Below are 22030 nucleotides of genomic sequence, written 5' to 3' on the forward strand. Positions count from 1 at the left end.
TTCTTGGAAGGCTCTAACAATTGTTTAAACTTTTCCACCAATAACACATGCTAATAAAGTTAGATTAACACAAACTAACATGGGGTGCAAGAAAAAATTAATTCAAGCAATAATGATCTTTAAAATATTAGAAACATAAAATAGAAGAACTAAAAAAGGCACAAATTAGTATCTAAGGGTGTGGTCCAGTGGTCAATAAAATGGATTAAGGATCGACCTCAAATTATCCGATATCTATGCTAGTAAGAGGTAACACGTACCTCGTAAAATTAATCGAGGTACTCACAAATTGGCTTGAAAGTTAAATCCACACAATTATATATTAAGATTAAGAAAAGGCAGAGTTTATTACTCCGTCCGTCCCATAATAGGTGTCACTTTGGCCAATTTTTTTCATCCCATATAAGTGTCACCTTAGAAAACCAAGACATAAATTGACTTGTTTTTCCAACTCTACCCTTAGACAATAAAGTAACATCTAAATGATGATTGGAAAAGCTACATAGTAACTTGGTATTGTTGGATTCCCAATGTCAAAAGATTTACTTCTTGTGCATGCTCTAATCAAAAGATAAAAAATAATTTATTTTTATTATATAGGGGTAATTTGATAAACTTCACATTATATTATTGGTTTCTTAATATGCGTATTTTTGATTAAAGTGACACTTTTTATGAGACGGAGGGAGTATTATTTAAAAATGAAACCATGTGAAGGCATCCAAAGCTTAGGGCATATGGGGAAAAGTAACAAAAAGAAAAGGAAAAGTTGGAGGTAAGTTGGAAGAGTATGATCTGCTTGCTTATATTGCATGGGTGTTAGGAAAGTTTTAAGAGTTGTCATGATGACACTTTGCTTTTGGCTTTTTGGCTTCTCATAAAAAAGAACTCCCACCTTCCAACACACTCACTAAGCAATATATGAGCTTTTGTAGATGCTTGGCTTGACCACCATATCTCTCCAACCATTTTTCCTTTTTTTTTTTTTTGGTTTATTCATTGTGGGGAGGAAAGGGAAAAAGAGAAAAGGAATTATAAGGTAAAGAATCAAAATCTCATTGGAAGTTCTGATAACCAATCAATTTTTTGTTTTTGTTTTGGTATTTCCTTTCCTATAGTTCTTTTTCCTTTCATTTTCCATTACATTGGGATCAAGAAAGCCAAAGGAAGAAGAGGCAAAAATAGAACTATATAATTTTTGTCCAACTCGCATGTAAAAGTTTTTAATAAGGAATTTCAAAAAAAATAATATATCCAAGAATGCACACCTAAGATTCAAGAAATTCAGGAAATGCAAGAACGTTATATACTCCCTCTGTTTCAATTTGTGTGAACGAGTACGAGGGTCAAACTTTGTAATTTTCACATAAATTTTTCAAGTTTATAAAAATAAAATTATATATTTAGAAACTACATAAAAAGTACTATAAGTCATGATAATTTTTAATTCAAATAATTTACAAAAAATGTAAGAAAAACATGATCAAAGAATCATCTCGTAGACTCCCCAAATAGTAATAGGTTCACATAAATTGAAACAGAAGAAGTATGAGATTCAAACCTTCAACCTAAATCAATTTTGTACCATCTTTTGCCACAATATTATAATTTTTTCTTATGTCGATGCTATATATATATATATATATATATTTTACTTTAACTTTTTAACGAAGAAAATTCAATTAAAACTCCTTCGATATGTACTTTAGCCTCAATCAGTATACTAGACTCTTGTCTTGGTAGTTTGGTTCTCATGGTAATTTTTTTTATAAAAAAACATGAGAAACACAAATTAAAAGAAAAAAGGAGGAAGCATTATGGTTGGTTTGATATTGCTTGCAATCCATTATTTGATAGTCAGCTTTAGAACAACGCATTCTTTCCTTCCCACATATTTTCTTTTTGTTGTTGCTATATACCAAAACCCTAAAGCAAGCACTCATTCTTGTTAAAAGCTACATATTGTAGGACCCTTGATAGCAACACATCATCCCTATAGTCTATAGCTATAGCTCCTAGTTGATTGGATGGGTCATTTAAAAAGGAAAAAAAAAGAAATATCACTTTAGTGTCTCTCTTGAAACTCAAGACTCGTTTAGGTTATTTGGGTGGCCAAATTTGAATGGGCATTGAGTTTGGGGTTACTCCATTTGCATGGTGCCGTCTTTTCTTTAATCTCCACTACTTTCTTCTCTTATCTCTTCTTTGTGTTTGTGACAATTCCCATTTCAAGTCAACCATAATATATGTCCTTTTGCTTCCTTCTTTTTGTCTCAATCTCTTCCTCTAATGTTATTGTCAACTTGCGTAACAAGTCTTTTAAATTAATTTTCTGTTCAAAACGTGTGATGGTTTTCTTCTTTTGTCCCATTTAGTAACTCTCAATTTTCAAAAATTGTGACAAGAGAATAGTGGAAAGAGAAGAAATTAAACATAAGGAAGTTGATGTTTGGTGAAAGTTGAACCGTAATGATCTCCTATAACTTGCTAGGATTTGAATAGAAGAAAGTGATCCTACAAAAAGGTTTCACTATTTTATTCATCATAAGCTATAGTATTATATTTTATCAATCTCCTACGGAAGGACCATATTATTAAAATTATATTTGTAATTAGACATAAAATAGTTATGAAGGATTGAATCAATTTCTTAAAAGTTCCCCCCACCCTTGAGTAAAAAGATTAATTTGTCATATCTTTTAATTTGTCATATCTTCAATTGTTGAGTGTAATAGGAGTTATAATGTAGAAAGGAAAAAAGGGATACTTCCGTACAATTGACCTTCTCCTTGGACACAAATCTAATGGACTTTAGAGAATACCACAAGGACCAAAATAAGGTCCTCCTCCACGTAAACTTTACCATTAACACAACTTATTTGACTTACTTTTCATATCACTATAGGTCAAGATTCGCCATCTTAGATGAAGCATAACTAATCTATCGTATTCTAGAGTATTTTTCTTTCTTCCCCTAACAAATTGCCACAGTTTTCTATTGATGTGACTGTTCCTTTGACACGTTGAGCGTTAGAAAGTAACTTTAAATCGGACCTCAGTATTTAGCCTAATCATCATAAAACTTATGTTTTGAGTTAAAGAATCAAAACTAAAAAATGAAAAGTTTTATGAAGCTGAAAGGAGGAGAAAAATGCATTTAAACCTTGAGGTTGAATTCATGAGAAGATCAGCTAATATGATGCTTTTTTTTGTTTTTTCTACTTTCGTTTATGCTAACCAAAAAGCAATTGTGACGTCCCTGATGAAGGACGAGCTTATGAGAATGTTCAAGAAGAGCTGTATGTGTCTGGATTAGCAAGCTTCTGAAGAAAATGTGCATAACAACACCTTAAGTAAATATCACATTGGAAAGGGAGATAAAATAAAGTGACATGTTATAAAGACATCGATACAAGTTCATGTAGTGAACGCGCTTTTAAGCTCGACATTTGTGACCCAACAGAAAAATCGTTGAAGCTTGTTGGGCCTAGGCAAACAATACACACCATAGTCTTGAACTATGACAACTATGATATTAGAGCCAGACTCTCGTTATACGATGGTGCGTTGAACCTTATCAAGGTTTCTAAAAAGGGGTGTATGGGACATCCGTAATGTAACACCTTAGGCAAATCCATCGAAACGGGACATAAAATCATGAAACAAAACACAAGTTCTCAAGCTCAGAACGGTGTAACCCAAGGGATATGCCCGTGAAATCTATTGGGCCAAAATGAACAATCAGCACTATGGGCTTGACATTAGCAAATATGGCTTCCCTTTGTGTTTATAATGCGCTAAAGCTTCAAATCTATATACATGGTTAACATTTACGGAGAATGGCGTATGTATACATAACATAAGAATAGGGTGTAATTACAAAATATGAGGGTACTTTTCAGTTTACAAAACATAACAATAGATATCTTACAAAACATATAAGAATTTTTTCGCTCAAGACCTAAAACATTCGCTCAAAATTTGTGTATGAAAACTATATGAAGTGTGTAAATGCGCTCGAGGCTTAAAATTTTTGCTCAATATTATGTGTATAAAAACTGTGTGAAATATGTATATCTGACTCAAGGCTTAGAATTCTCACATTTTTCGTGCTTGAAAATTGTATAAAAATGGTATGAAATATGTATATAACTGTATAAAATTTGTATAAAATTTATGTTAGGTTTTTGGAAATGTAATACAACTACAACAACATTGTGTACAACTTTCAAACAATATTCATACAAATTTAATACAATCTTGAATTTTTCTTTGAAATTCGGATGAAAGTTAATCCAACTACAACATTGTATGCAACTTTTATATAATATTAATACAAATTTAATACAAAATTTTCTTCTTATTAAATGTACAGAAAGAGAATAACACTAAAAAGCTAATTTTACACCTCCATTTCTCTGATTGCTGGATCTGAGAGAATAATGTTTGAGTAGGGTTTTTGTTTTGATCCATAACCCAAAAAACTCATAAATGTAAGAAAGATCCAAAACTGAATAAATTCGAATAAAAAAACTCCTATCTGAAGCAGTAGATCTTATCTAGAAAGGTAGCAAAAATGAAGAAAGCAACAGATCTGCTTTCATCACTGCAATCACCGTTCTCACTCAAATCAGATGAATCAATAGATCTAATGGAAAATCTCAGTGGTTCCGAATCACATGCAAACTTTAACAAATAGGATCGAAAACATTGTTAATACACAAAAATGACGATGAACTGTAAGAATGGTAAAGAAGTGGTTTGAAGAAGACGAAATTGTGTATTTTGTTGATGAAATTGTGATTTAAAAATTGAGAGAATATCACATTAAGAATATTTCTGTAGAGAGAGAAATATTTTGAAAAGAGATGGAATTAAATGGGAGGACTTGGACGAAGTGGTGGTAAGTATACCGCCTACTGAGAAGTTATTCATCATAGGAGGAGATTTTAATGGGCACATTGGGTCTGTTTCGAGGGGTTATGACGAGGTGCATGGAGGATTTGGCTTCGGGGACAGGAATGGTGGAGGAGTCTCACTCCTGGATTTCGCAAAAACTTTTGGATTAGTGGTAGCCAACTCGAGTTTTCCGAAGAAGGAGGAGCACTTGGTAACCTTTCCTAGCTCGGTGGCTGCGACGCAAATAGACTTTTTGTTTCTTAGAAAAGATGATAAAGGCCTCTGTAAAGACTGCAAGGTCATACCGAGTGAGAATCTTACAACCCAATATAAGCTATTGGTGATGGATTTGGAGATAAGAAGGAAGAAGAAGAAGAAGAAGAAGGTCGTGGATGACCGACCGAGGATTAGGTGGGGGAGTTTGACTCTGTTTAGTGCCCTAGAGATGGGAGAGAGAGTTGATGGCTATGGGAGCGTGGGATAGTAGGGGGGGATGCGAAAGATATAGGATAGGACGGCCACTTGCGTTAGGGAAGCGGCTAGAGAGGTATTGGGGGTCTCGCGAGGTCGCCGTGGTGGGCACCGGGATTGGTGGTGGAATGGAGAAGTTCGAGGAAGGTAGAAGCAAAGAAGCGAGCGTATGTGAAGTTGGTAGATAGCAAGGATGATGAAGAAAGCGGACGAACGAGGGAAAAGTATAAGATGTCGAGAAAGGAGGCGAAGTTGGTAGTTTCGGCGGCTAAAAAACGGCGACCTTTGAGCTGCTTTATGCGAACTAGAGGACGAGAGGTGGGGATAAGAAGCTATTTAAGCTCGCCAGGCGAGAGAGATGAAGGCTCGCGACTTGGATCAGTGAAGTGCATCAGGACGAGGATGGCCAAGTGTTGGTACGAGAGAACTGCGTTAGATAGAGATGGCGATCATACTTTCATGAACTCTTGAACGAAGGAGGGGACAAAGACTTTGTGTTGGGAGACTTGGAGCACTCGATGGCGTCGCGACTTTGGTTATTGTAGGAGTATAAAGGTTGAGAGGTTAAGGGTATTCGTAGGATGCGCGAGGGGAAGAGCGGCCGGACTGACGAGATTCACAGGGAATTTTGGAAGAATGCGGGCGGGGAGTAGGCTTAGGTGGGCCGGCGGGTTGTTTAATGTCATTTTCAAGACGACGAAGATGCCGGAAGAATGGAGGTGGAGTATAATGATTCCGTGTAAGAACAAGGGAGACATTCAAGAGCGCGACAAGCTATAGAGGTATCGAGTGCAAGTCACTGTATGAAAGTGTGGGAAAAAGTGGTGGAAATGAGGGTGAGGAGAGGTGTGTCTATTTCGAGAGAACCGGTTTGGATTAAATGTAAGGGCGCTCGACTACGAAGCCATTCATATTGTAAGGAGATTGGTGGAGCAGTATAGGGAGCGGAAGAGGGACTTGCACATGGTATTCATTAACCTAGAAAAGGCCTACGACAAGGTGTCAAAGAGGTCCTATGGAGATGCTTGGAGGCTAAAGATGTACTTGTGGTGTACATTAGAGCGATAAAGGACATGTATGATAGAGCTAAGACCAGGGTAAGGACGGTAGGAGGAGACTCGGAGCACTTCCCCGTTCGATGGGGTGGCGTCGAGGATTAACTCTTGCTTGTTTATTCGCCTTGGTGATGGATGAATTGACGCGACAAATACAAGGTGAGGTGCCTTGGTGTATGTTGTTCGCGGATGACATAGTCACGATTGACGAGACTCATGACGGAGTTAACGATAAGGCGGAGGGGCGGAGAGACGAACGTTGGAGTCTAAAGGATTTAAATTGCGTGGGACCGAACGAGAATACTTGGAGTGCGGGTTCGGTGGCGTACCGCGCGGAGGGCCGAGGAAGTAAGGCTTGGTACCACAACCGTTCAAAAGAAAGGAAGTTTCAAGTATCTTGGGTTTATTATACGGGGATGGGGATATCGACGACGATGTTTCACATCGTATTGGTGCGAGGTGGATGAAATGGAGGCTCGCCTCCCGAGTCTGTGTGTATAAGAAATTGCCACCAAAGCTTAAAGGCAAGTTCTACAAAGTGGTGGTTAGGCAGAGCTTTGTTGTGCGGAGCGGAGTGTTGGCCGGTCGAAATGTCACGTTCGAGAAGATGAAAGTGGCGAAAATGCGAATCTTGCGGTGGATGTGTGGGCACGCTCGGAGGGATAGGGAGTGGGAATGAAGATATCAGAGACAAGGTGGGAGTGGCATCGGTGGAGGAAAAAGATGCGGGAAGCGAGGCCGAGATGGTTTGGGCATGTGAAGAGGAGAGACACGAGATGCTCGAGTGCGGAGGGTGTGAGAAGGTTGGTATGGATGGTTTCGAAGAGGTAAAGGGAGGCGAAGAAGTATTGGGGAGAGGTGATTAGACGAGGATGTGGCACGGTTTCGGCTCGCAGGACATGACCTTGATTGGAGAGGTTGTGGAGGAGGCTGAGATTAGGATAGAAGGCTAGGTGGCTTATCCTTTCACCATAGTAGTTGCGGTTTGCTCATTTGTTTTTTGCCATTTGGTTTATCATTTGATTCTTGCTATATTTGTTGGTAGTTGTCTTTGATTATCTCGTTTATCTATAGTAGTTAATGCTCCTTTCTTTCGGACGATTCTACCATGACTTTCTGCTTTTGGTATTCGTTGTTATCATATTGTTTTCGATAGGCTTAAGCTATCGGCCTTTGTCTTGTTTTTCTCTCTTTTTCTCTCTTGGTAGGATGCTTTCGAGAACAGACAGTAGCCTCCTTTTCAATGAGAGTTAGGTACCAGCGTCTGCTACTCTTCTCCCGGATTGCCCACATGGTGGGATTATACTAGGCTTGTTGTTGTTGTTGTATGAAATTAAATGGGTAACTGCCTAGAATTCAATACAAAATCAGATCCCTAAATTTTAGCACCAAATCGTGGGTCTTTGCATAACCTAAATCTAGTATGTTTTGTAATTAACTTGTTATGTTTTATAAATAAGGACAAATATTCCTATATTTTATAATATAGGATCTTAACTAGTATTATTAGGTCATTTTCCCTAACATTTATCCTGCAATGAATTCCAATCTGGTTTTACTTTTGGGGAACTGCAGAAATTTTGGTGAAAGGACGTATAGTCAATTATCCAGCATTGGCATTTGATTGTAAAATGCCTTTCAGACATTAACAATTTCAGGCTTAAAGATATGTTTAGAGAATTAGGTTATAGAACATACTCAACCATTCCATGCAGCAACTGAAAAAGGTTGTCACTTCAAGATTCTCTACCAGGAGTCAAAAAATGTTAAATCTTGCCATTTCCATTATTAAGATGTCATGGCACCTGTAATTATTTCAACAAAGCAAAGACTGAATAAAGAAATATATAAAACCTAATAATTATTGCGACATTTCTCTACAAAACGAATATACACTGGCAGAATAAAAATGATGCAACAATTCTAAAAACACAATCGGGGAGCTAGCAAACAACTCAACACTGACCCTCAAACATCAAGCTATTCTCTTCCCCGTTCTGTCACCCTAGAGTGCTGAAACTACTAGAAACTCCACTTCCTTGATCTACGAATCAGGTATATGAATCAGTAGAATCTTGCAGAGTTGTAATGCAACCAGAATCTTTTCGTGTGGAACTTAACTGACCTTCAATTGAACCTCATACGTCGGATGTTGTTCTACAGTACTGGTATGTCACCTTGTGCTTGCTCCTGAGTTAAGAGAACAGCCATGAAGTATCTTTTTCCTTCACAGGGAATCCTTATTAGGTTCATCAAACTCCATAAAGTGGTAACAACATTTTCACAAAGGAGTATACCAATGCACCCGTAAATATGTAGCTATCCACCCTGTCCAGTATTCCTCCTGCAAAACAGGTATTGATTTGTTCAAGAAATTTGACATGAGGCTAAGATAACAAAGCTAAAGGATGATCATTCCGAATTGGGTAAGTATTTCATAAGAATCTAGTATAGCTCTACACGGTCATAGCAGATAGGATTTGAGAAAGATAATAAAGCGAAAAAGACCCTAGGATTTCAAAACCTTTGGAATACTATCTCAAAGAAATAATCGACTTAGAATTTACCGAGCTGAATACTGTAGACAAATCTAAAAAACGACGGTTCATATGACATTTATTCCATTGTTGAGAATATAATGACAGTCAAAATGTTAACAATCATATCCTCATACAGTTGTACGTGATGTCAGAGATAACCACACTTTCAAAGCAACATACCAATATCAGCCTCCGATAATAAATATTAAATATATAAAATTCATGAAGAAACTTATGACTGGAAGCATAAATGACAAACTTGGTTACCTTTTCATCGAGCAAGGATATTCTCTCAAGTACCAAAAAATTTATTTATCATCCCTATTTGATATTTAGAATTCACCAGCTCCTCTGTAACCAAATCAAACACACAATTTCTTTTTATCTCATTTAATGTGTGTTTTCTCTCCATCTTTCAGCTACCCAACAATATTATGTTCTCCATCTATTAAAGCACGGGAAGAAAAAACAAAGGAAAGAGGGAAATGGATTCACACCAGAGATCATAAACCATGAGAGTGACTGAGAATTATGGAATACTTTCAAGCATTGGCACGATAGTCTTAATCTATTGAAATGATCGACAAAGGTGCAAACCAATGTTCCCTCCTTCTCAATTTGCTGCAACATTGTACATGGATTTTTTTAAAGAACGACTTTTGAAATATAACCTGAATATATATAGATTATCAAAAATATCCTTACTAACAGTTTGTGGGGTTTAACGTCATGTAAAGGGTAAATAGGAATATGAAAAGTAATGAGCTTGTAGTTGGAAAAGGAAGTATAAGGTACCAGAAAGTCTTAGCGTTGGATCAAACATTTGTCTCTCATAACACAGTAATGTGGGAACGATTAAGCAATGGACATGGTAGGCAGCTTACACGGGATGTAAGATTCAGGAGGACTGCAAAGGGTAATCCAAAATTGGTTTCACGCCCTCGACTTCTCGTTACAATCATAATAGTGATCAAAATTACCAGAATACTACTCCCAAGTTTTCGCACAGCAAGCAAGCAAATGATATTAAATGAGCTGGATAATCGGGGATATTTCAACGTCACCAGATTCACAGAGAAAAGGAGCAATCAGGACACTCAGCTGTGATAAGAGACTTCTACGAAATCATTCACTGACTAGAATAAATAGCTGGCACTCAGGCATAGCCTCGAGAATTGACAGATTTCATATAGGAAAGGAGCAATCAGGACACTCAGAAGCGGATTATAGAGACAAGAAAACAGAGACAGGATTAAAGACTATTACAAAGATTCATGAAGATGAACTATCTCAACCAGCATTCAAATATGAAGGATTACCAGAGCTATCTGCAGAGAGAAAAGAATGGCTATAAAGACCATGTTCTGAGCTCCTCTTCTGTTCCTTTGGCTTCGTGTTCGATACTGGTATCTGATGATCGCCCATAGATACACTCGTCATTCTCACCTTCTCTGAATCCACCGACGTAGGGTTTCCAAACTCTCTCGATTCTCTGGTGCGATTTCTAGAAGCTTCGTCAAATGGAATCACTCTGTTTCCATGACGGCAACATCACTAACTTGATCAACAAACGATACCTCAACATTCGCCATATGTCTAGAGAGAGAGAGAGACCCCTTCTCTCTAGAAGCCAAATTTTTTTGAAAGGTTTCCTTACAAGGAGATCCTGTCAGCGCCAGCTCTTTCGCTGGGACGGAGGGTGCAGAAGGCTAAGGGGCGAGAATGAACCTAGATCAGACTGTCCGTGGGTCACATGTCGGAAAGGAAATCCTTTCTAGCGACTTGTTTGGTGGGGAGATTTGAGAAAAGGGTGACGTTGCCGGACTCAGTCTCCATTTGGGCAGCAAAGTACTGGGAAGTTGATGCTTGGGTTAAGGTGTCTTCCATGGGAGAACCTTTCTCTTCAGATTTGCTAATGAATCAGAGGCTATCGTGTGCTTCGGGAGGGTGGGAGGTGGATGGATGACAACTTCCTTAGACTTCATAGATGGACTGAGCAGGTGGTTCCAGATTACAGATTAGAAGCTCCCACTGGAATTGAGGCATAGTTGTAGTTGTAGAGGTTGGGTGGGAATAATTCATGTGTCTTTCATTGATACATCACCAGCTTTCTAGAACTAACCACTTTATACATATCGACAGCTAGGTCAACAAACTGTTTCTTATGCAACTTGACAAGTAATATGTGCATCTAGTTGGACTAGTTTAACCAATTCATTAACCAATTCATTTTGAATAAATATGTATTACAGCAAGTACCCGATGTAATCCATAGTAGTGAGGCTAGAAGTCACCTTAAGATGGCAAAGTGTTTTAACAGATTCAATTTCCAGTGTGCCCATACTTATTGTTTGGGGATAAAACAGTATGCCTACTATGTTTTGGCATCACTACAACAACAACAACAACAACATACCCAGTGTAATCCCACAAGTGGGGTCTAGGGAGGGTAGAATGTACGCGGACCTTACCTCTACCTTTATGGGGCAGAGAGGCTGTTTCCGATAGACCCTCGGCTCAAAAGAAATGAAGTCAATGCAGAATTGCAAGATAAACAAGATAACAAAATATCAAGATACCAAAATATCAAGATACCAAACAAGATAAACAAGATAACAAAATATCAAGATACCAAACAATGTTTTGGCATCACTAGAGAGTGAAAACTACAATAAGAGGTACAGAGTAGTTACCGTGTCCAGGAATGAGAGAGCCTGAGTCCTTCACACCCGCGTCACGTTTGATCATTGACTCAGTGAGGTCACCAAAGAGAGATCCAAAAAAGTTCAGAAATCCAAAAGCTACAGCACTGAAACGCCGTTAAGACATAAATATCAATTCAGAAAGCCATGATTTCCCAATTTAGAGGTTCATAGGAAAGGCTAAAAAAGTTTAAGGCTCAAATGCACCACCCGAGAATGTGAAAACACCCACAATAAAAGAAACAAAAAAGCCTTTTGTTTCTTCTATATCATGTGCTAGTTTACAGATAAAAGGATGGAATAAATTCCAAACACGAATTTTCAAAATAAAAGTTGAAATAAATAGAACTCCTAATATGTTTTTCAAGCGCTTGGCAACAAAAATGCTAACGTGATGACAAGTTCATATGACTTAACAGTATCCCACTACACCTGTATATATTCCAACTTTTACATGAGTATACATTAATAATGTATAGAGTTATAAAGACTTATAATTACACTTGAAGAAATGCTATGGAAACAGAGCTGGTGCCAAAAGGTGAAACAACCACAAGATATCATTCCATTCTTTAAATTTTCATCAGGAAAAATTCATTAGCTTACCTCCCTAAAATGGAAAAAAAAAAAAAAAAAGGAAGATAAGATGACATTGATCACATCCTTGCCCACCCCTATCTATACTCCCTCCAACAAGGAGAATATTCCTTACTGCAGCGATACACATATCAAAGGGTCTGAAACAGACGGTACTGCATAATAACACCATTGAAAAGATTATTACCTTAATGTGGATGTAGGCCAACAGAAGGTTTTTGATAACACCACAGAAGTGGCTATACAACCTCCTAAGCCTGCAAGAGCTCCCTCCCAAGTTTTCTTTGGGCTAATGCTAGTAAGCGGTGTCCGACCAAAAGCCTGAAAGGATTTCAACTCTGTTATGTGCTTTCCTTCATAGGCCACCACAGAGACATCAGAATTACTTGGATTTGCTCCAATACTCCATATAAAAGAACATTAGAACTAACAAAAATTTTGTTGTACTTCCAGCATGCAATGATTAAAGAACAAGGAAAGGAACGAGATAAGCAAAAAGGAAACCAAGAGATGCATATTTCTTCTTAGAAGCTTTGTTACATTACTGTGCACATTTGCTATCATTAGTTTCTAAGTTGCTCAAAGGGCCAATATCTTTCCAGGCAACTGCCAGACAAAACCAAAGAAGGTTTATCTTCAATATTTACAATGTATCCAAAATAATCATTGAAATCCCTATTAAATAGCTAATACTTTCATGGTTATTTACAGCAGAGGATTCAAGACAAGCCAATTCAAAGTCTTATCAAGTCTATGGCCTTTCTCATGATAGGATGACATCAAAGATAGAATGACATCAAAGACAGATGCATTAGTAATTATGATAATGATAGGTTATGTTGTTCATTTTAAACAAGAAAAACACAGCGTCTGTGGAGGGTTTAGTCTGAGAATCTGAACAAGGATAGAACTGATTTAAAAGAAGAACATCAAAAGTCACAAGTACCTTGCCTCCAATAAAAGCAAATGTATCTGCTGCAATGATACTGCTGAATGAAATTAAGGTCGCCACAAGCCCCACGGTCCACTGAGTTGGGCCTCCAAGAAGGACAGGCCATGATGCTCCTAGTCCTGTGTAAACCCATTGAAACGCCAATAAAAGTCAGAATACCAGTAGCTGAAGCTGATCAGCTGTTGGAGAAACCAACTGCAATGAATTTTCAAATGCTGCATCAGATATCAAGTTAAAATTCTAATAAGGTAGTGTCTAGGCCACCCTGAGGAGAATGCACCTAGTGACACCTCTGCTAGGATTAGAACGTTGGTTCCCAAGGTTGTCAATCCATCTCTTCAACTGTTGCACTACACTTTCGGGGGCTCAAATATCAAGTTAAATTACACCTGTAATAGCTAAATGCATGATTTCTTTTACTTCAAAGTCGTCTTTATTTTCACTTAAGCAGATGATGCTATTCTATACTTGGACTTGCTCCCCGACCGCCAACCCCATCCCAAAAAATAGAATGATAAAAGATGTTGATAATAAAAAAAAAAATTATATTTTTGAAGGATGCAACAAATGTGGCTAAGTTAATACTCCCTCCGGTTCAAAATAAGTGTCCACTCAGCCTTTAGCACACCCCTTAAGAAAATACCAACTCCTAAAAAAAATAAGTATCTTGACTAAACTACCCTTAATTAAATGTTACCTAGTTAATTTACTTTCTTCATTACATAACACTCACATATCTAGATAGGGGTAAATTTGGAAGAAAATAATTAATTCCTTCTTGATTATGTAAGTAAACACTTATTTTGAACCAAAGTAAAAAGGATAAGTGGACACGTATTATGAACAGGAGGGAGATTTTTTTTTTTTTAATCAAGTAAAAGCACTTTCATTCATAATCATGGCCAAAAAGCAAACGACCGTATACAAGGGATATACCAAAAGATAAAGGATCTACAAAAAATGATTCTCCACAAACTCCACCCAATCCTCTATACAACTAGGAACTTTCTGATTACACCAAAAGAAAATAAAGGAGCGGAGACTACTCCTCAAATGTTAAAAACTTGACTCTATTCCTTCAAAAGCTCCCTTGTTTCTCTCACTTCAAACTACCCACATCAATGCAAGCGGAACCACGTTCCAAGCCCTTCATCTCCTCCTCCTCCTCTTGCTCTTTCAACTGACCATCAACTGACCATCAACTCTTTCACAGTTCTTGCCATTGCCCAAGAAATGTTGAACCACCTAGACATATCCCACCTTTGCTTTCTTAGATTTTCCGCCGTCAAAATCACTCCTCTAGTGGCTAGCCAAATGAAGAAACACACCTTTCTCGGCACACTTGGAACATATTGCATTACATGGGAAATCAACCTCCTCCCTAACCAAAAGTTTCTCATAAAAAGACTTCACCGAGAACACTCCATTATTTCCCAGGGCCCACCACCACACATCGGAATTATCCACCGGATTGACTTGCTTATGAAGCAAATATATCAATCTTTGAAACTCGTCCACTTCCCAATCTTGAAAATTCCATCTAAATCTCAATCCCAAAAAGTCTCTCCACCTGGAGTCCCCCTAATATGTTGAATTGTCAAAAATCTTTGGCAAGATATTCTATACAAACTCTGTAAATCATGTGTCAATAATATGTTCCCACACCAGTTGGGTCCCCAAAAATATACCCTCCTCCCATCTCCAACCTTGAATGAGATATTTTTCACAAAATTATTCCATCCCTTCATGATATTTCTCCACAAACCACAACCGAAACAAGTTGGGGTCGGCTATATGAGTCCTCATTAACTAAGTTAACTCCATTTAAACTCATCTCAGGCCAATATCATAAAAAATAAAAAATAATAATAAAAAACAAACAAGACTCCTATCAGATTACATGTATCCAATAAAGTATCGTATCATATTACACCATTAAGATGTTAAATCTGTAATAATAGTTTGATGGCACACTCCTCTGTTCATGTTTACAATAGAAAACTTGTCAAAGCCCTGGCCCTCTTGAGCTGGAGTTTTAGCAGGTCCATCAAATAGTGAGACACAAATAATAACTCATAATAAGTAGCACATACATTGCCAAAGACATAAAGAAACAAAAGAAAAGTGTGTGGTTATGTCACAAGCAGACATATACAATAATACAATGTGCTAATCTCGCAGGAAAATTGTAGTTTCTTTTTAAGGAAAAAGAAGATTTTTGAGAAGGCACTTTTGTGTAGAGAAGGAAGAACTTATTAATAAGAAAGGGAGAATGAGAAGGGTGTTTAAGGAAAATCGAATAATACGGATCAAAAAATTTTCTATTTTTGGCTTATGCATCAAGTGCCACTTTGTATAGATGATTCAGTGGAAGTCAGAGCTACTCAACCTATATAACCTTAAGGGTTTCCCTTTTTAAAATAAAATCGTTTACTGAAAAAACAAAACAAGACGAGAGAGAGAGATGTACGTGATGGTTTTGTGGAAGGACCTTCTCTCTCTAACTAACCATTTGGGGTTATGACTTCCACGTGATGGTTTTGTATTTTACAGTACTATAATGCTAAATCGTTCAAGAGTTAAAGTGGGTTAAACATTCATTAGAAATATGTGAAAATATTCTCTCTTTTTATAAGGTGAAGAGAAAATTCTTTAGGTATACATCATCTTTGGACGACCAAAAGGTAAATTAAACATCATTTTGGGACAACTCAAAAAGGAAAAGTAGGAAGCAAACTTGAAATGAGGGCAGTTTCAAGGATTCACTAATAACGAAAGATAGTTCCAGTACATTCAGAATAAAAGAAAATTTTAAGTGTTTAACTCTAGTGACAATCTCTTCCATCCTTTCCAATTTGTGCCTTATCAACTAAAAGAACTTTTAAGATTGGTCTACTCATTAGCTTTTTAGAAAAAAAAATTAAGAATCAAAACAATAAAATTATATGTTTTTTATGAAGTAAATTTAATTACTTCTTACATACAAAGTATGGATGTAAACACTCAATTGCAGACTACTCTTGCAGAAAGTTAATAAACTCTAATAGCTTTTCTAGCTCAAAACCACTTTACGGGTTACACCAAAATCTTAGTAATAAAGGACATATAGAACCTTAATTTCTTTCTAAAAACATTGTTTTTGTACCCAAAGTGAACAATTTTGGAAACAGCAAAAGCTTGGGATAACTCGGGTGTGAGGATAGGGTGACACTCGTGTCTCAAAAAACATTAAGATCTTGACAGCAATTTTTATTCAACATTTTCAACAAAATCTAGTTTTTTCTTCATAACTTCAAAAAATGAAAGTTTGATCCCTAAATAATATAACGAATAGTTAAAAAGGAAGAGTGGAAGATGATAGAAAACACAATATCGTTCGGGTGGCCATTTAGGGATACTTGAGAGAGAGAATATGACAAGCGAAAAACGGGTGAACGGCGGGAGATTAAGGAATTTTATGTTCTATAGAAGAGACATCATGTATGGAATTCCAAAAGTACACACTTGTATGCATGTCCAACACATGTCAGTGTCTCACTGGAGCACATTGATGAGTAACTTCAATTCAGATCATTCTGTGCGTGTCTGTAAGTGTATACACACTTGTTTTATAACCGAAAAATCCCCGAGGGACAGTGACACACAGTTCGAAACCCCGTGGATATGAATCTGCTGCTCGACCCTTCTCCCCTTAAATATCAAGCTTTTGTATGCTACAGTTTTCGAATTTTTGGCGTGCACCTAACTCAGACATTATGTGTTGCGCTCTTACCACTAGACCAAAGCTATGGGGGCTACCACATATGTATATACTTAACAGTTTCTAAACAATCAGAACAAAGGGCATCGATTCTTACTAGTGTTCAGAGCTGGTACTGCCAAACCACATCTCAACTTAACCCAGAAACAAGGCAGATAGCCAACATAAAAGAGCCCAAACATGGCACTAGTAAGTTGAGCAAAACGAGGAATTCGCCTTTGCATCAGCAGTGCCATTGCAACAACAAAGGCCGCAGAGGTAACAGAAACATCAATCTGACCTAAATATCTGACAGAATTAGAAAAGCGATCAATTAGAAAATCTTTCAAACTTAACAAAATCCAGAAAATGAATAAATCATACGTTAAAAAAAAAAAAAAAAAAACAGAAATAATAACTAAAACAACTCAATAATACTGTATGCTGCCTTCAGGCTTGCTTATCAAACTACTCCGATTGAAACCACTGTCCAGTTACAGGGGGGGGGGTGAGAAAGCCTAGTTGTGGAAGAAAATCATACATAGGGTCTGACCACTGGGGAAGAATTGTGATAAAGAATGGCTCTCACCTTCCCTTTCAGTAGCTTTTCCTTGAAATATCTAGCATAGCAAATACGAAATGGAAGAATTTCAAATCCATCTCGTTATATATTGTTCTTTCTTTCTTTCCGACACATGACAAAATACATCTCACATATATTGCCACCGCAGAAGATGTCAGGCTACATCCCAAAGACAGTTGCAAGAACTAGAAACTAGGTCTAAATTTGGCATATGAAGCATATCCCAAAAACAGTGATCAAGAGAATTTCACTTGCTAAGTGCACAGGGAAGACCTTCAAGATGACACTCATAGCTCTGTAAATTTATATCTCTCAACTCTTGAAGTGATAAATTTTGCCGTTTCTACCGAAAGGGAAAAGCAAAGACATGGACTGTCTAAGCAAGCAAGTTCAGCCACAACAAAAGGGTTTAATCGAGTGGGAAACTTCCAGGTTTAAATTGAGAAGTATACAATGAGTCTCAATTCATCAAACATTGGAGCCCAAAAAGAGTAGAAAGAAGAGGTTCCACCCAATATTGTCCAGCGCAGATATCTAACGTCCAATGCATAAATGAATGATGGATCATGCCATCACTTTCTAGCATTGTTAGTCTAATTTTCTAGAAGACTGAGAAATACAGTCAGATTTATGCAGGTCTTTCCATACGACCACAAGAAGGAAAAGAACAAATGGAATGCATGGCGGACATTTTGTAAAATGCAAGGTCTTTCCACTGATCAATGTTACTATAAGACTTAGGGAAAATCATTGAACCTAATGATAAGAGAACTTTTGTCTCGTCCATATGTTATGTCAGAATATCAACCTGATCTAGAATTCTTTCAAGATGTTTAGTATATCTCTTATCATTATAGGTTCAATGAGATAACACAAAATGCGGGATATGACGTACAAGAGAGATTCATGGGGTTCTTTTCCTTGCTAATTCTGGCAAGGGTCAGTAGCAACTATATAATCTGTTAATCTTAATTAGCAAAGGTCATGAATATTGAATGGTAACATGAAAGTAAACATCAGAATATTTTTTATCCATGCTTATACCATTTCGTTTAAAGTGGTCTAGATAACAACATTGATCCATCAACGAACGATAGATGATGCAAGCAAGAAATCTTGTTGTTACTGTTCCAGTTCCTAAATATTGTGGCATGAATTTATTGGCACTGTGTCTTGTGACTTGCGAGGTTGAAAGTGGTTTACCAGAAAATCAGAAGTATGTTTACTTATTAGTGAAAGAAAATTGAAAAAAGATGTTAATGACTTACAGTGTGAGTAGAGGCATGAGAGCACAGATGACAGAGCAAACTCTTGATACGTATCTAGGAGGAGGAGTCATTCCATCAGCAATTCCACGACTCCTAACCAGTTCAAAGTACTCTCGTGCACCCACAAAAACAGCAGCAGCAACGGCAACAGTGAAAACCCATCCTCCAGCTAATACCACTCCTCCGACTGAAATACCTATACCAAGTCCAAAGACTACCCTTTTCTTCAATTGACTATTTTTCTGCTTGAGTTCAGAAGTGGGAATTTCCCCCTCCGTTGTACTGTTGCCTTTGTTGACTTCCTACAACATAATTATCTCAGTGATTCCAATTCAATATATGTTGTCTTGCGACATGCTAATCATGGAAATAGCAACCCCAGAAGTTAAACAATGACTTGGACACTTAAGTGACCCCAAAAGCAAACAACAGAACACAGGATCACAAAGCAAAGGCAGATCTCCCAATGACTAATGTTTTTCCCTTGAGCATTACAAAAGGGACTACAAACTAACAACTGACACAGCCAAAAATACTCCAGAATAAAGAAATGGTAATAGTATCTCTTTATTGGTTATAGAAATGGTTATAGCTATCTATAGTTTTTTAAACAGAACTCCACACTAGATACTCCTACCGCATTACTAATTACAGTTCCCAGGAAAAATGAATGTGTATAACCGACAAATCCCCGATGACCAGTGGCGAACCATTCGAAACTCGGTGGACAATGGGCCCGCCCCTCCACTCTTACACTTAGGCTTATATACTTACATTAAACATTATACCAGTTGTCAAAATAAACACCTGTGTTTTCCTTCTTTTTTTTTTTCCACCTCCACAGAGATTTTTTTCACTCAGCTGCATCCCTCAAGCAGTCAGGAGCCTTGAATCCATTTATTGTGATAATAGATCCCCAAACGATCCCTTCCCCCTTCTTGAATGATGAAGAAATCGCCAGTAAAAATATTGAGAACTTTTAATATTATTTATTTACCAGGTATCATTATTACTACTACTATTTATACAATTTAAATGATATTTTTATTTGCTATAAGGATGACCTAAGTCAAGCTTAAATTGATTCATATAGCTGACTCCAACTTGTTTGGGACTAAGGCGTAGTTGTTGTTTTATACTCCCACACCTCAATGTGTCTCTCTCTCCAATGAATAATCCTGTCCTCGAAAGTGTTCCCTCATCTTTTCTCTTAACAGCATCTATACACTTTTTTTCTTTCTCCAATTAGATACACCTTCGATTATCGACCTTCTCCTACTAATACATAAAAACTTTCGACTTCTAAGTCCATTTAAAGTAACCGCTCTATGCCTCTGCACCATAAAGAAATGGAAAAAAGACAACTTTGATGAAAGAAAATTTAATGACACCAGAGGATAAATTAGAAACCTCATATTAGTTCAAGTTCTGTTCTGTCAACTAACTCTCTTCCTAAAAGGAAGGATCTTTGGGAAATAAAAAGCAGGTCATAGTTTATCCAACTACAAACCAGTTCTCCTAAACCATATTTCTCCAAAGCAACTGCACTTAAGTTGCACCCTCCAACATTAACGGATTTTCTGCACACGGTTTTGCTTTGACCATGACATGCATAGATTAAACCGAGATAAGAACGAAAAAAAATCTTGTGTAGCTCCCTAATGTGATTAATTTGATCAAACATCCACCCATGCCCATTGGTTAATGCAACAGTTAAACTTAGTACTAGAACTAATGTTAAAGCTGAACCACTCATTATCATCAAATGAGAAGTAGCAATTCTGTTTCACCTGATAGATAACTAAAATAATTGAGGTATCACCTTTTTTTGAGTTTCCTACCTGAACTATCAGATGTGAGAGTTTCCTACCTAAACTATCACCAACTAATTTGCAAAACACACCTCAACTATCAGTTGTTCACTTTTAATGAGGTGTGTTTTGCAAACTAGTTGGTGATAGTTTAGGTAGGAAACTCTCACACCTCAGCTATCAGTTGTTCACTTTTAATGAGGTGTGTTTTGCAAACTAGTTGGTGATAGTTTAGGTAGGAAACTCTCACACCTGATAGTTCAGGTAGAAAACTCAAAAAAATGTGATACTTGAGGTGTGTTTTTGACCTTAGCTCAAAATAATTACTAGCATGATCTTGCAGAAGTTCACTTGTTTCTTAATCTAAATGAACATATTTAAAACCTTTTTCCTCTAGCAAATAAAAATAGAAGATAGCTTATTGATAAAATCAATCAACCAACTATACCTCAATGCCAGACAAAGCATATAAAGAATTATCTAAAACTGAGGTTCTCTAAATATCATACTTACAGCTACACTGGCCAAACTAAAAAGGACTACTGACAAAATAGCTATAGACTAATACAACAACAACAACATAACCATTGTAGTCCCACAAGTGGGGTCTGGGGAGGGTAGGATGTGCGCAGGCCTTACCCCCTACCTTTGTGTGGGGTAGAGAATAGAGATGCTGTTTTCGATAGACCCTCAGCTCGAAAGAAAAGAAAAAAAGGATTTGAAGCATGGTATCAAGAAAACATATAGACTAATACAAGGCATAAAGAATCTTTACCTCATCATCGAAAAGGCGACCGGGTTCAGTACGAGCAACAGCCGTGATAATTCGAGGGTGTTTCAAGAAAATGGTTCTGGGTACACCTGAAACTCTAGACCCATCGAGAAACAAACCAATTCTTGAAATTGAACATCTTGGTCGGGTCAAACTTAAGGTTCTATGAAAAGGAGCTGATGATGTAGAAGGAGGGTGATGAAAGTGGCAATTACAGATGGAAGTGAGTGACAAAGGAATCAACTTGACTCTATCAAAATCTATGCAAGAAGAAGCCATAGATGACATGGGATAATGGGTATTCATAAAGGTTGATTAAGAGTTATTAGAAGAAGCATGTTTGAAGGAAGAGTTGGATAAAATCAAGATTAGCCATTGTTGATGGAGAGTGGAGAGAGAAGAGGATTGTACAACGTAGGTAGTAGATGATAAAGAGGGGAAAGGTTGGTATTTGAGACCTTGCGCAGCACATAAGAATTAGCCCATCCTTTTTTTTGTTTTTCAATTAATGGCCTTTGGTTCTTCCTTCCTTTCTTTTTCTACTTTAGTATTTGGGGCAATTCGCCCTTCTTTTCGGGTGGTCTTTAAATTTTGCCCTTCATATTTGAAATGTTTAAATTTTTCTTCCTAACACCCATGTT

General features: G+C 37.2%; 1 protein-coding gene across 1 annotated transcript; it reads right to left on the reverse strand.

Moving 5' to 3' along the window:
* Nucleotides 1-8189: 8189 nt before the first annotated feature.
* On the reverse strand, nt 8190-21871 carry LOC132064083 (phosphatidate cytidylyltransferase 4, chloroplastic). Its single transcript, XM_059456944.1, has 7 exons — nt 21393-21871; nt 18807-19108; nt 17074-17264; nt 13211-13335; nt 12452-12585; nt 11659-11774; nt 8190-8769 (listed from the first exon to the last, which is right to left on the reverse strand). Exons 1-7 carry the CDS (start codon nt 21693-21695, stop codon nt 8678-8680), a joined length of 1263 nt encoding a protein of 420 aa, XP_059312927.1. The 5' UTR covers nt 21696-21871; the 3' UTR covers nt 8190-8677.
* Between the last annotated feature and the right edge of the window lie 159 nt (nt 21872-22030).

The sequence above is a fragment of the Lycium ferocissimum genome, chromosome 7, assembly GCF_029784015.1.
Source record: "Lycium ferocissimum isolate CSIRO_LF1 chromosome 7, AGI_CSIRO_Lferr_CH_V1, whole genome shotgun sequence".
Classification (NCBI taxonomy): domain Eukaryota; kingdom Viridiplantae; phylum Streptophyta; class Magnoliopsida; order Solanales; family Solanaceae; genus Lycium; species Lycium ferocissimum.

Bases quoted from the DNA above. Each gene is read 5' to 3' on its own strand.
- LOC132064083 (XM_059456944.1), bottom strand. From the start codon at position 21,695: ATGAATACCCATTATCCCATGTCATCTATGGCTTCTTCTTGCATAGAT. The intron at 17,265-18,806 runs GTAAGTCATTAA...TAATTCTGTCAG, and splicing joins CTCATGCCTCTACTCACACT to ATATTTAGGTCAGATTGATG. The intron at 13,336-17,073 runs GTAAGAATCGAT...GGGTTTACACAG, and splicing joins AGTACCAGCTCTGAACACTA to GACTAGGAGCATCATGGCCT.